Here is a 14,851-nt window from a genome sequence, read left to right as displayed (position 1 = left end):
TCGAATACTTGTTCTCCTGAACCCTGTCATGGCACCTCGTAAGGCTCTGCTGGCACTGTCTGAGGCATGCTTCAGCCTTGATTTTTAGCCAGGGAAGAGGTTGCAGTGTAGCTTTTTAGACATTTGGGCTCTCACAGAGGAGGATGATAGGATGTTGAGGGATTTACACTCAGAATACATGACCTGAATTTATTGCTGTCAAATTAAATTACACTCTTCATGTGCAGTAAAGATTTGTACAGATAATTCTCCCCAAAACAATCCCTCATCATCTCCTGTATCCTCATTCCTTGGTGCTGTCCTACAACCAACTGACCTGTCTCCTCCTCACTGTTCAATTCATGGCAAGGGGTAAAATGCCCTCTGGGAGGAGGGTGGCAGCTTGTGTTGCTGCTGTTACGGTGACCTCCAGCCGTGCAGAACGTGCCCGGTTCTGCCGGCAGTGATGCATGCAGGAGACACCTGGTCCCCCTGTCCTACATCCCAGGGTATGAGCTTTCAGTAGCAAGGAAGCGGGGACTTTACTCTGCTGTGAGAAACAATCAGTGATCAGTAGTTACGTCTGACTCTAATATCCTCTCAACTGAAGCCTGACCTTGATGTATTGGAGAGCTGGGAGCGACTGAGCCAGCACATCAGAAGCAGATCCTGACGTCCTCAGTCCCTGCATTTGTGGACATGTCTGGAGGCCTTTGCGATGAACCGGGACCTTCTCGTGTGAGGCAACGTGCTGCCGTGCTGCAAGAGCATAGCACGGAGAGCTTGTCTCGGGGAGCTCTCAGTGCTGACTGACACAGGTGGGCGCCACGAAAGAAGGAGCAGGGGTGAATTGCTTCACAGGGCATCACCCGTGTGTTGTCAAGCTTTTTTAGGAGGTTTCGGGGAAAAGTCCTTAGGTGAGGACAAGGGCAGCGTACCCCAGTGGAAGGGGAAAAACAGTGTTATTTACATTCCCAAATTGGTGAGTGTGGGCTCTTCTGCCAGCACAGTGAGAGCGTGTCCTGCCCAGGGAGGACAGGTGGAAGGGCTGGAGGAGGACAGCTGTAAGCAGCAACCTGTTGTCTTTAGTTTCTTTAGCATGAGAGGGTATAATGGAAACTCCAGTGATACAAATAAGTTCTGCCAGTTAATTTGTTATTTGTATAGACTAATGAATAAATGCTGCTTAATCTCATTTGCTCCCTGCCAAGAAACCGACGAAAGATTTCAAGCTCAAAACCAAGGATACATCAGTTCAGTCTTTTTAACGTGTTCACGCTGAGAAACTAAACAACCCGGCAGTTGATCTGATGGGCCGAAGTCTGCATGTCCTTCGCTCCCTGCTGCCGTGCGAGGGCAGTGTTAGCTCAGTAACCCGGGTGGTGGGTGCTCCGCAGCTGCACCTCTGAGCCCAGGGCAGCTGCCGGGGGGACCAGAGCCATTCTCCCGTCCCAAAGATGCCTCCTCGGCAGGAGCTGGCTGGACTTGTCAGATACCGGAAGCGGGATTATGCTGTAGTGGGATGTGGAGATCATAAAACCGGTTTGTTTGGGGTTTTTTTTCCCTGGTTGGACATTGAAATTGAACACGTCCGATTCTCTGCGTGAGCCGTCCTAGGGCCTCCTCGCAGCGTTGATGGAAACCAGGCATCGGTTCTCTGCTCCCCAGCAAAAAGGGCAGCACAGAGGACCGGGGAAAAATGCGAATGTGGATTTAACGGTTTTATGTTTTAGAGATGTGGTTGAGCAGGCTGAGTGTGCAGGGGAGAGCCTTAGGGCTTGCTTTTCTTTTTTCCTTTTTTTTTTTTTTATTTCCCCTATATCCAGTAAGGGATGACAGCACAGCTCTGCCAGCACCCAATCTCACTTTGCCAGGAGCTGAAGCCGATTTCACATCTCTTATCCTTGCAGGCAGTGTTGGCTTCTTCCCAAAGTACCTCCAAGCCCCCTAATGTGCTTTTACTTACTTGTTTTTGGAACTTTCTCCAAGATCTGTTCCTTTTACGTCTTACAGGAAGTACTCCATGATCCCTGCAGCATCCTCAGCAGGGAGCACCATGGTGCCTGTGGGGAAGAGCAGAGACTTCGAGATGGGAAGAGTGAAGTGTCAGGTAGCTGAGGTGGCTCTGCTGCCTCTCCCACCACGTGTATGGACTGCTGGGGACCAGAGAGCACAATGATGGGCACCGCATTAGCAAGCTCACTAACCCAGGTTGTGGTCACAAAGCAGAGAAGGCGCTGAGTCCAAGAGGTGTGTGAGCGTTGCCTGTGACTCTTCCTGTTCTTGACGCCTGTGTGGGCAATTCCATCTTTAGAAAAGGGAAGGTAGTGGGTTGTATCCAGTGATCGTGGAGCCAGCTCGTTTGGAGCTCCATTTGGTGTCTGGGTTTTCGCCAGCTCCCGCGCCTGTTGAGCAGACGGCAGGCCAGCAGCCGTGGCCTGGCAGGCAGCCCTGAGCAATCTGATCTCCTGTTTGGTGGCTTGCCGTCCAAATCGCAGGCCCTTCGTTGGGCTGGGGTGGGAAAGGCAGGCGCCGCCTCCAGCCCCTCTGCACGGAGATGTGCGGGAAATAGCCCGGCACCTTCCCAGCTCTGCCCAGCCACAGAGAGCAACCAGGATCCCTGCCGGTGTCCCAAAACAGGACTGTTCAGCTCTTCCCAGTCTGCCCTGGAAGGATCCCTGTACCCTGCAGGTTGATGTCTCATTGTTCCACGCCCACCTTCCCAACAGAACCAGGTTGTTTAATTTCTTTTCCTGGAATTTCCACTGGTTTACTGGCCATAAAGCCTCACCCTCATGTAAAAAGCAGAACCTTTGGTGCACTAGTGCTGGCGTCGACTCACTGCAGCCCTCTGTGTCTCTATTTTCCTGGGGATAAAAAGCAGGTTGAAGGCTCTTCATTGACGCAGTGACAGCACTGGGTACAGACAGGGCTTTTCTTATTAGACTAGCACAAACTGCAGTACCAGGGAGCTGCTGTCCTCACCAGGCTATTCCTTGTCCTCCTCCCTTCTCTCCTTTTCCTGATTCCATTTTCCCCACTCTTCCCTTCTGCTCCAAGTCCTTCATGCACTCCCCAAATCAGGCCAACAAAGGTATCTCCACAAGGACCTTCCCACCTCTTTATGCCAAGTTCCTAGAAATAGGAGCCTAAAAGTTTTGGGTGTGGAATTGCGTGGGTTTAGCCCTAAGCAGCTGGCTTAGATCCTGGACGTTTTGTAGGGTGAGCAGTTGAACACAGCAGCCCAGGCTCAAGTTTGAGCAAGTTGATGAGCTTCAGTGCAAAGCCTGCCCTTCTACTCTCCATCAGACATGGCCAAAGTAGTGAAAGCTGAACAGTGAAGATGAGCAGAGGAGGGAGTTTTGGGATTGATGCAAGCTTTGTGCACTAGCTCAAACTCAGAAAGTCCTTCATTTGGGAAGGAGCTCCCGGCCGAGGCAATTAAACCAGCCTGCTTTGGCCCCCACATCCCCCCTGGCTGCTCCTGCGGGTCAGTTACAGGCCATGAGAATTTTGTCAAGGTAGCTGAAGTCTAAGAGAAAAAAAAAAAAAATCCCTTTTCCTCTCAATTCCTCAGCTTTCAGCCACTAGTGACGCCATAAATTCCCCTACTTCTCTGGTTACTGTAAAGTCTTTCAGGGTGGTCAGGACCTGAATTCCTCACGCAAAAGAACAAGCAGGGAAAAAGGAAACTTTGTAAGCAAGGACCTTCCCTGCCTCGGGGATCCATCGCAAGGAATCGGCGAGGCTCCAAGTGCGTGCTCTTGCCTTGCAGTCCCTCAGCTCAAGCCTCTTGGGTAACTGCCTGTCTCACTCTCCTCTCACCAGTAAATATCCTCCTCCCAGCCGGCGCTTCCCGCTTGTGCTCCAGCAGGTCCGTCTGGCTCCTTGGCCCCTCTGATCTGCAGGTTCCTGGAGCTGCAGCAGCTGCAGGTTTGCTATTGCACTTTAGATCTGGAGTAACCAGAAGAGACAGAGCTTGTCCAGCAACCCCCAGCTATGGAGATGGCATGGAGTCCTGCTGAGCAGAGTGCCCGACTGTTTTTACCCCCTGCCCTGAACTGTATGGCACTGATCTTTCATCAGCTAGCCCCAGCTCCCAGCCAGCTTCAATCCTGGACCTTAAATCCAGTTGCTGTGCCACCCCACACCATCCAGCTTCACCTGAGGGCTGTGCTGAGATGTCGTGGGAGAAGATCGGCGGGAAATTGGCAGCAAAATGTCATTGCTGCCAGAGAAGATGCTTGCTAATGGGATTGCTCCACCACTGAGCAGGACAAGGATGGGACATTCTGCAGAAAGCCACGGTGGTCACCTTTGCTAACCCCACACCAAGCACGTGAGTCTTGTGAGAGAGGTAAATACTCACTTCTCCCAACACCCTGCACTGGGGAAAGGGCCTTCATAGAGCGGAGCAACAAAGGTTGGTTTTGGAGAGGTAATGACATGGAGTGAAGGTGAGTTTGGCTGTTGTTTGAAGGATGGTCTTGGGAACGTTGACCCAAGGTGAAGTGCTCTTGGTCTTCTCCCAGCACAGGCAGCTGCATGGAGAAATACACCCCGGGCAGAGCTTGGCACTATCAGACTCAAGCAAGGACAGCCACAGGGGTGAAAACCCAGAGAGTTTGGATTTGTTTTAAAAAATAAAATAAAGAAAAAAAAAGTTGGAGCCTTCATCTTCCTTGTGGCTCCAGTGTCTTCCCATGCTTGGACGTCATTTCTACAGAATTGGAAATACATCTTCTCTTTAGATGGGTCTCAGAATCACGTGACTCCAGAAGCATAGAGATTTGAGGAAGAACTGTTGCATGTCATGAACTTTGCAGCTGAGGGGGCCTCTGTTGGACAGAAAAATGTTCCCACCTGAGCCGTAGTCCTAGGAGACAGTCTGACTTGGGAGCCAGCAACTGGGCTGAGAGGCTCCGAGTGTTGGGAGAGGATCAAAAAGCTCCCCTGGCAGTAAATCTTTCACCTGCCATGTTACTCACTGGGGCTTGTGGCCATTCCTCCGAGGTCGGCCCTGGGTCAGGATTTCTCCTGTCTCTTTAGCCCCCAAACCTGGAGATTTTTGTCTTATCTTTGACGCCATCTTGACACGGAAAACAAATTATGGCCCAATTACCCTTACTGAGAGGGGCTGGGGCTACCTTAAATGGCCAGAACTATCAGGCGCTTCCTTAAGAGTGGGTAATTAGAGTGGGGTGCAGGGTGGGGAGGGCGGCAAGAACTGGGGGGGACCCCTGACATGGAGCTGCCCTTGCCCCCCTGCCTGGCATGGCAGGATCCCAGCCCCATCCATCCCACCCAGCCCTACTCACCCTGGCCCAGCCACGCTGCACCCCTGGGTTCCGGAGAGGCCAGAGCAGAGATGGGGCTCCCCGCTGCTCCTCAAGTGGTGTCCGGGGGTTTCCCCCTGCCGCATGCCTCCCCCAGCCCTGTGTCACCGGCTGGGGCCAGGCCAGAGAGGCCCCATGACGGGAGGCAGCTGCCCTGGCCCTGGCCGTGACCTTCGGGGTGACCTTGAGCGAGTCCCTGCGGGGGCTGGGGACCGGCTGTGCCTCTCGTCCCCAGCAGGGACATTTCCGTGCTCACCCCAAGGAAACAGCAAACAGCAGTGTCACGACTGAACAGCCATAACTGACCTGAGATTTAAAATATTTCGTATTTTTCCCCTCTTTCAGTGACATTAAAACATGCTCTCCTCTGCCGGGTGCCCGGGCATTTCTCGCTCAGGGTTGTGCCATCTGCCTGAAACCAGCACCCGTTTTGGGGGCCAACACTTGCTGAGCTGGGTGCCAGCCCACAGCCTGCACTGTGCTCATCTGGGGGCTGCTGCCCGAGTCTTTTTTTCCTAGGGAGGGTGGTGGCGGGTGTCTGCGGAGCTGGGTCCCTTCCAGGATCCAGCCCAGGGAGCAGGGAAGTGGAGCTGTGCAGAAATATTGGACAATCCCCTGGCCTTGCAGGTTTGCTCCAGGTACCCTCGCACTCCTGGGTGAGCGGGTGGCTGGGGCTGGGTGTTTCTTTCCCTTTTTTTGCTTTTTTTTTTTCTGTCAGATTGGTATTTTATTTGGCTCCATACTGTCTACCGAGCTGTCCAGTGTAACCCTTCCCTTGCTGCTTCTGAGATAAGAATAGGCTCCCCCGAGATCAGATAAACAGGCCCATAAATACCTACAACAACAACAAGCAGGGTCTGGGCTTGGCAGGAGAGGGGGGGGGGGGGGGAAGGAAAAAAAGGAACCGTTTCTTTGCACACCAAACCCCAGCAATCCATAACATGGGGTGGGAAGTGCCTGACAGCCCCTCTGCCCCCAGTGCTTGTCCCCTTGGCCAGGCAGGGGAGGCGAGTGGCCGGGCAGGGCAGGCAGCAGAGTGGCCGGGTCCCCTCCACCGTCCCTCGTGGCTGGATTCCAGCAGCAGGGGACAGAGCACGTATGATGTTGCCCCCGGGCCAGGCGATCCCTGCGTGCGTGTACTTCTGTCCAGGCAACTACAGACTCCAGCCTTCGTGCCGGGAGCATGCTGCTTCCCAACGGCATCAAGTTCACGGGAGGGTCGAGCTGTAGGTATGTGCAGGGCCACCTCCCCTGGTCGATGAGCTAGGCTCTCAGATGGCCAAAAATTCAAAGCCGGTGGCCAAACCATTCTCCTTCCTCCCAGGTTTGGTGCAGCCGGCACCGGGAGCCCTGCCACTGCCTGACGGAGGCTGCCGGGACACCTCTCCCAGCCGCTCAGGTTTGCTGCCTGAGGAAGAGAGGCTGTGCCTGTGCAGGGCTCCAACCTCCCCTGCAGCTCCTCTCCCTTTTGGGGTGAAGGGGGTGACCCCATCCTAGGCTGCACCCAGTCCTGAGCTCAGCATCAACACCCCTTCCTGGCCCCGGAGCGGCAGAGCCGCCTGTGTGGTGCCGAGGTGGGGACGGAGCTCACTGCTTGCAAATACCCCCCCTCCAAAGCATCATTTTGGGGAGCAGTGAAGCCCCGGGGAACAGAAAACGTTTAGTGCTTTTTTTTTTTTTTCACACACACACCCCCAAAACACGGAGCCAATCCTACAGGAAAATCCCCTCGCTGGGCAGAGAAACTCTGCAGATGTGGAAACGGAGAGTGTTTTCACTTGGAAAACGATGAAGAAGTGAGGGAGCCTGGCCCTGGGGATGCCTTTCCCAGAAGTTTGTAGCCAGCAGGTACCACCACCAGAAACGTGTGGTAAGAAAAGCAACAATCCCGCGGATGCAGGCTGAGCATTGCCCCGGCTGCGCAGCGTGCCCCCTTTCCAGGAGCAAAACTGGAAATCCGTAAGAAAAAAAAACACCAGAGGTTTTTGGTGGGGCAGGGGAGGGTCCCGAGGCTGCAAACGATGTTCCAGATAGAGCCTGGTGTGCCGGGACCAGGACACCGACTCGTGCAGACCCCTCTGCCCTGTGCAGCAGAGCAAGTCCCAGGTTTAGCTCTTTCTCCCACCCGATGCCGAGGGGCAGCCCCGGCCGGTGCCATGCGGGTACGGGGGTGCGGGCTGGCACTTGCAACCAGAGTTGGGGCTGGGCACATTTATGGGGCGCTGGATTACAGTGTTCATCACTAACACTGGGAGCTTTTCTGTAAAAACCCAGCCCTTTAAGAGATTGTGAAACGTAGTCATAAAATAGGATATTTGGGGCTGATTTTCTATACATTTTCTTTTTCTCTTTTTTTTTTTTTTTTTCCTTGAATGTGTTTGGTTCTTGAAATGCCCTGTTCTAGCTTCACTCACGGATTCGGTACCATGCTAAACTTTTTATAGCCTGAACAAAACGATACCACCACGGGCATTGCTCTGCTCAGGCAGTCAATTTTCATCTCAGCCTCGTTCAAAGAGATCAGAAAACAGATCAGGGGCTGGAAGGCAAACGCACAGCGGCTCCGAAGCGAGGGAAGGCTGGTTCCTGCAGCCTGATCATTCTGCGAGCTTTAATTACATCGGCTGTACTCTCCAATGTTTGTGTGTCCATCCGTCTGTATTTGTACACACACACAAAGTGGTTATAAAACCCGAGCTGCTTCACCACGGCTGAGCTGGAGTATTTTTGGTGTGTGTGGCTGCACATGCACAGATTGATCGACGTGTCAGCGATTTATGGATGTTGCATCATTATTTCTAAACCTTTAGTTGCAAGAAGAAGCTTGGTTTAAAATAGAAAATTTAATGCTCCTAGCTGAGCCCTCGGATTAACCCTACAATAACGTATGACTCTTCCCCATGCTGCTTTTCTTTGCCCTGAGCAGTGGGATGAGTGTTGGGGTTTGTCCTGGTATTTCTGGGAACGGCGGTGTGGCCAGGCTGGGAAGGCAGGATCAGGCCCTGAGCCCGTGCTTGGAAACCACCTTCAGTAACGCACAGCATAAAGGGATGAGGATTCAGCTTTAATTATTAAGGATTATTAAGGATTTATGCCTGAGAGGTGACAGAGATGACTTTGGGCTGCATGAGCGTTGGTGTGTCTGAGGCTGGTAGTGTCCGTCATGTTCGGACGGTGAGGAGGGGACGTTGCTCCTTCAAAATGTGGCCGAGGCAGCTCCTAAGAGGGGATCCCTGTGAGAAAGTGCTGCCGATGCCAGAGCTGGGCAGGGGAGCTGCCTGAGCCGGGAAGGGGAGCCAAGCCCTGGTTCTCTGTGTGGCAGCAATAAAACCGGGGATCCACAGCTCTACGATGCTCATACAACCCAGATGCGGTGAAGGCCTGATCCTGCCATCCTCCCCCACGCCAAATACCAGTCCGGTGCCTCTAGCAGGTCCCCTGGGTCAGGAGGGAAGGGGTTGCAGGGCAGGGGCAGAGTTTGTGCCCTGGGGCAGGCTGTGGGTACACGTTTCCAGAGCCATGCCAGCTCCTGGGGTGAGCAAGCATGGCATAAAGAAATCCCAAAGGATCCCCCGGAGCTGCCCAAGCCCCACGGGAGGGAATTCCCTCACATGGGTGGGTCCCACAGCAGGGCACTGACTTAAGGGGAGTCCTTAATCCCGCAGCACCCCTCGCCCCTGCGGGCAGGAGGGCAGGGGGCCCGGCCGCAGCAGCGCAATCTCCGGAGCAAGGGAAGGCAGAGGGCTCAGACCCGAGGCTGTTTGCGTAAAGTTTAAATTTTATTTTATTTAATTTTTTGTTTGTTTGTTTTAATTATTCCATTTTAAATACGTGGTGTGGCGCGCCCGGTCCCTCGGGAAGTGGTCATGCAGATCTGAGGTAGAAAACCCGGCACAGGAGTGTTCCCAAATGCACCTCTAGGTAGTTTCACCGCAGCCACACGTCGGTCAGGCAGCGGACGGGGACGGGGATGGGGACGGGGGCTCGTATTTACAACAGCAAACGAATCAAACCGTTTCAGCCCGCCCCGGGAGGGCAGGAGCCGCCGATCGCTGCTGACAGCGGGAAGGAGAAACGATTACTGCAAACGGGGGAAGGGGGCGAGGGGGGAAATGGCCCGGCCGGTCCCCGCTGCCGACGGGGCGGGCAGGATCCGGCCCCGCAGGCGCCCTTCGCTTGTCTCCCGCGGAGCATCCGTCTCGGCGGGCGGGGAGCCGGGCCGGGGACCCGCATCCTGCTCCCGGATGGGCTCCGGGGACCGGGCCGGGCTCTCTCCGACATTGCACATGGAGGGGCGAGCGGGGAGCGCCGTCGGGGCGGCGGGGCAGCCCTCAGGGGTTCAGTTCCAGAGCCCAGACCTGCTGGGGCCAACCCGTCCGGCCCTTCAGCTTCTTCTCGCCGTGGCCCAAAGGCTGCGAGTAGACCTCGGGCAGCTGCGGGAGAGGAGACGGGGAGGGGGGGGAGAAAGGAGCGGTCAGGAGCGGAGCCGAGGTCCCGGGCCGCCCGCCCGCACCTTGCGCCCGCCCCGGGGCTGCAGCCGAGCCCCGCGGCTCCAGGCGGCTTTTACCAGCCCGAGGATAAAGAGGGTTTTTTTTGGGGGGGGGACCCCACCCCGCCCGCTGCAGCAGGGGGAGAGGCGGCCGTCCTTGCTCCGAAACGCACCCGCGCCCGCTCGTCCCGGGAAAGCGGCCGGGAGCCGGGAAGGTCGAACCGGCGGGAGGCTCCGCCGAGGCCGCTCCCGGGGTTTAACCCTCGGGGAAAGCGCCCGGGAGCCCGCCCGGCCCGTCGGGAGCCCTCCGGGCAAGCGGGGCTCGGGTTTTCCTCTGCCGAGGTGCTCCCCACGGATGTATATTTTTATTTTTAAGCTGGGAAAAAAAGGCTCCAGCGGGGCCGAGAAGACTGTGAGGTTTCTGTTGGGTTTTTTTCCCCCCAGCCCCGGGGCTTTCCCCGCCCGCTCCCGGCCCGGGGAGAGCGGGGCAGCGGGATCCCGGCCCGCCTCTTACCGTCTCCCTTTTCCTCTTGTTCTCCCTGCCGTCGGCCTTCTTGAGCTCGGCTTTGAAGCCCTCGGTGTCCCCGGGCTGGCTGTCCTTGGCCAGCACCTCCATCAGGTAGGCGATGTAGCTGGTGGCCAGGCGCAGGGTCTTGATCTTGGAGAGCTTGGTGTCGGCGGGCACGTTGGGGATGCACTCGCGGAGCTCGGCGAAGGCGCTGTTGATGCTCTCCGTCCTCCGTCGCTCTTTCTTGGGTCCCCCGACCCCTTTCCGCCGGCCCAGGCGGCCGCTGAGAGCCTCCAGCCGCCCCTGCCTGGCCGGGCCGTACTCGGCGGGGCCGTAGCTCGGGCTTTGCCCGGCGAGCTCGGGGGTCCCCTCGGCCGGGTTGAGCACCCAGCCGGGGAAGTAGGAGCGCTCCTGGTGGCACCTCGCCGCCGGCCCGAAGAGGAAGGGGTCGTGCAGCATGTGGTGGTGGTGGTGGTGGTGGTGGTGCTGGTAGCCCCCCACCAGGTTCATGGTCCGCCCCGCTGGCCCCGGGGGCCGCGCTCAGCACCGCACCATGGCCGCGGCGGCCGGGCGGGACGCGCTCCCCCCCCGGGCGGGACCGCGGCTCCGGCGTGGGGCTGCGATGGTGGTGGCTGGCTTTGGGGTGTGGGTTGGTGCGGTTGGGGTTTTGGGTTTGTTGGGGGGTTTTTTGGGTGTGTTTTGTGGTTTGGGTTTTTTTTTTTTTTTTTTTTAACCCCTTCTGCAGCCTCCCAACCCTCCCTTTATATAGAGCCGGGCCCCCCCCCGCCGCGGAGCCAATGGGCAGGGGAGGATGCTCGGGGGCCCCGGGAGGAGCGGGGGGGCGGAGGGGGCGTGCGCCGCGCTGTTGACTCGGTTTATTTGGGCTCACACCTCCGCTGTTTGCTCTCGCCTCCCGCTTGCTGGTTGCTCGCAGGGAGAAGGGGGTGAGGAGTGACCCGAGGGGGGACCCCGCAGCCCCCGCCCCCTCCCGCTTCCATCCCCTCCGCTCCCCCGCTGCCGGGGCGGGGGTGCCCGAGCCCCCACGGAGAGCTGGCCGGGACGGGAGGCGGCAGCGGGTGCGGGGAGCCCTGAGCCCCGACGGCCGGGCCGGGCCGGGCCATGTGGGCTCTCCGGGGCCGCGGTGACCCCGGGGCTTTCCGCTTTCCAAAAGCCGGAGTCTCTGGGGGGGGGGAGCCCCCGGCCCCGGGGCCAGCGCGTCCCGTCCCCACGCGGGGCAGGAGCGGAGTGCGGGGAGCGCGGTGCGGGGTGCTGGGTGCTTGAGCAGCCTCCACGGAGAGAGCTGGGTGATGGGGGGGAGAGGAGGGGGCGAAGGGCCTGGGGGGGAGGTGGCGGTGATGGTGGGGCTGGGTCCCCACGCATACGTGCGTGGCACAAACACAGGCTGCACACCGACATGCGCTGCCCGCCTGCACGGCACGCACCGAGTTGGGCACACACACACCACACACACACACGTGTGCGGTTCCACCGCGCACACATGCTGCTCACGGAGATATGCTGGACGTGTTGCCTACACGTGCCACAAATGTAGAGGTGCTGCATACGCTGCACACCTGGCTGTGCTGCGCACACACTTCCCGCAGGTACGTTACACACATGCACTTAACTGCACCCATATATATCACACACGGACACCAGCAGCACAGATACACTACACACACACTCACAACGCCACCATATATCTATTACGCACACACACGTGTTGCACACACATGCTGTGTAGGCACACACACGTTGCACGCGTGGCATATAAACACACACATTTATGCTGCACATCCGTGCACAGACACTGCACACACATACATAAATATATAAAAATTATACTATCCACACACGTAAACATATTTACAATAGGGCAGCGGGAACCTGCCCTGTGTTACCCCATTCCAGCCTGGCCACAAAAGGGCTGGGGGGTCCCCTTGGGGCTGGGAGCTTGTACTTCACCGCAGCCCCAAACCCAAGCCCGGCATGGGACCCTGCAGTGGGCAGCACATCCCGCTCGCCTCTGCACCCATGGGAGACAGATCGCTGGGGCGACGGCTCCCGGACCCTGCGCTTCACCCCCAGCCTGGCCGGGTGATGCTGGGGCCAACCCCTGCTCTTGCTCCAGTTACTCCCAGTGAGGACAGGCAGGGCACGGCAGTGGCGATCACAGCACGGCGGGGCAGGAAGGGGCTTTGGGCCCAAGGTATGTTAGCGATTAACGGCGCTTTCCAGCGATTCATCTTGCAGCGGAGGGTGGAAACGTTGGAGGGTTGTTTGCAGGCGCTTGTATTAATCATCCGGGCTAACACACCATTAACGTCCTCCTGCATTTTAAAGATGACAAATTTTATTTGACTTCTCTCAATCACGGTTCCCGGGCGGATTCGGGAGCCACTTAAATGCCTCGGATTTTCCATCGTTAGTTGTTACAAGGCGAGTTGCAAAGGCAGGAGGCCGGGGGGGCCGGGGCAGGGTGCAAGCGGGTCTCTGGTTCTGCTGGGCCCCGGCGGCCAGGGCGGGGGGGGGCGGCTGTACCAGATCTGCCCAGCTTTGCTCCCCCCGCTTTGTTCTTAGCTGCTGCAAAGCCCCCCCTTCCCCACCCCCTTTAAACAAGCGCCCTGCAAACATTTGCTAGTGATTACTCTCCCGTTTTAGAATCAGGCCTTGGGTAGGGCATCGTGTCCCCGATTTCCTCCAAAACACCCGTGGCTGGGTGGGATCCCTGAGCCTGGCTCGGAGCTGGCAGGGGGCAGTGCCCGCCTGGGAGAGGTTCAGGGGTCCCACTTCATGCCTCACCGCCCGACCATCACCTTCAGTGTGCCCTGCTCCCTCTTACAAACCAGCCAGGCTCCTTGCTGAGCCTCTCCCCAACCCTGTAAAAGCCCTGATCCAGCAAACCATGAGGCTGGGGTCTGTGCCACCCAACCCCATCCCTGGAAAACACCCTCCCCCCAAAAAAACCCTTCCATCCTCATACCCCTGCACTGCACAGTCACATCCAGCTCAGAGCCGTTGCTTCGAATCATGCACCAGAGCCACCTCCAGCCTCCGGCCACCGAGCCAGGTAAGCCCAGCCCAAGACCGGGCGTTATCTTGCTTTATCCCCCCCCCGCCGGAGGTCCCTGGACCCTGCGCAGTTTGGAAGTGCTCAGCTGAGCAAATAGTGGGACCAGTGGGTTGATTTTCCTTTGGAAAATCGTTCTAATCTTTCGTGTTTTAATAAAATAATAAAACCGGAGCCCTTTTCACGCCGACACCTTCTAAATCAAACCAGACTGCCTTTGTCATGGCGTCCAAATTTAGCACTTCTCAAACTTTTGGTGAGTTTCTTTAATTTCACATCTCCCCGCTCATGCGGGGGGGAAAACACCGAGCGGTTTGGATTAGGTGATTTATGGCTGGCATGGCGGGAGGAACCTCGTTTCTCTCCACCTGTTTTCCTTCAAATCCTTCCCAGAGAAAGATTCCCTGCCCTCATGGCCGGGCGATGGCGAGGGGGTCCGGTGCTGCATGCCGGGGGGTGACGTTATCCTGGATCTCCGCAGCCCCCCAGCACCCCAAACCCAGCAGGAGCCACCTATCCCCTGCCCTGGGATGGGGGGCTGCAGCTTTGGCCCCAGCCCCTCGGCCACCTCCTTATCAGCACCCAGTGAGCGGCAGCCCGGGGTGTCCTGTGACTTTGACGCCAGCTCTGCTCCCCCCCTCCAGCTCCCTTATCTAAATAGGAGTGTAAATCAGGGCCTTGGCAGATGCCCTGGCAGGACAGGGACTCCATAAAAAGGGGCTCTGCTCCAGCTCTGTTTACATTGCAGCCCCGTAAAATATTCCCCTTGTCTTCCCTGCTAGCGGTTCCCTGCAGCATCCCGGCACCCTCCTGCTCCTGCATCCCCGCCCCCCCCCCGCCCCACCCCAGGCTCTGCTGCAGCTCCAGGGTGAAGCTGGGAAGTTCCCACCCCCCCATGCAGCCCCCCCGCTGTCCCCCCCATCAGGTTGTGTCCCGGGGTACCTCCTCACCCAGCCGCTGCCTTCGATCCCTGCCTCCAACAGCCTCCGCAGGCGTAGAGGGGGCTGAGCCAGCTCCCCCGGGCAGCTGGGTTGTGTCTAAAGGTGCCCCTGGGTATTTATAGCACTTGCTAGAAATAATGCAATAATAATCACTCAGCACCTTCCTAACAGTTCTGCTCCTGGAGGCCTGGGGGGAACGGTTGCAAAACGCCTTGGGAAACTGAGGCACGAGCAGAGTCTGCTTCAAGGAGCAGTGCATGGGGCTGGCTGTGTGTGTGTTGCTGCTCTGGGGGGATTATTTTCCTCCCAGTGATGTGAGGAGGGAGAGAACCTGCAGAAGTCAGTTTGATTGGCAACGAATGCAGCCCCGGTGTCACGGCCAAGGTTGGGCTGTGAGCACCATGGCTGCGAAAGCCCACTCAGGGTATCCTTCCTCCCCGGGAGGGTTTGCCACGTGTGTCTTGCTGCGCCAGCACAGGTCTTTTAGTGGCGGGGGGGAGAGCACTGGGACATGGGGGGGGCTCACAC

At 57.5% G+C, this 14,851-nt stretch overlaps 1 protein-coding gene and 2 long non-coding RNA genes across 3 annotated transcripts; 1 reads left to right on the top strand and 2 right to left on the bottom strand.

Annotated features, from left to right (window-relative positions):
• The first annotated feature begins 5,777 nt into the window (after positions 1 to 5,777).
• LOC141949707 (uncharacterized) lies at positions 5,778 to 6,678 on the top strand. Its single transcript, XR_012630839.1, has 3 exons — positions 5,778 to 5,953; positions 6,466 to 6,545; positions 6,640 to 6,678. It is a non-coding gene; the product is annotated as an uncharacterized LOC141949707 (long non-coding RNA).
• Positions 6,679 to 9,075: 2,397 nt separating this feature from the next.
• HAND1 (heart and neural crest derivatives expressed 1) lies at positions 9,076 to 11,318 on the bottom strand. The gene is made up of 2 exons (XM_074883536.1): positions 10,319 to 11,318; positions 9,076 to 9,748 (listed from the first exon to the last, which is right to left on the bottom strand). Exons 1-2 carry the CDS (start codon positions 10,820 to 10,822, stop codon positions 9,647 to 9,649), a joined length of 606 nt encoding a protein of 201 aa, XP_074739637.1. The 5' UTR covers positions 10,823 to 11,318; the 3' UTR covers positions 9,076 to 9,646.
• Positions 11,319 to 12,161: 843 nt separating this feature from the next.
• Positions 12,162 to 14,403, bottom strand: LOC141949903 (uncharacterized). Its single transcript, XR_012630878.1, has 2 exons — positions 14,325 to 14,403; positions 12,162 to 12,642 (listed from the first exon to the last, which is right to left on the bottom strand). It is a non-coding gene; the product is annotated as an uncharacterized LOC141949903 (long non-coding RNA).
• Positions 14,404 to 14,851: the final 448 nt, after the last annotated feature.

This window comes from Strix uralensis, chromosome 14 (assembly GCF_047716275.1).
Source record: "Strix uralensis isolate ZFMK-TIS-50842 chromosome 14, bStrUra1, whole genome shotgun sequence".
NCBI classification, from domain to species: Eukaryota; Metazoa; Chordata; class Aves; order Strigiformes; family Strigidae; genus Strix; species Strix uralensis.
Note: the sequence above shows the minus strand (reverse complement) of the source record. Positions and strands in the feature narration are given on the sequence as shown.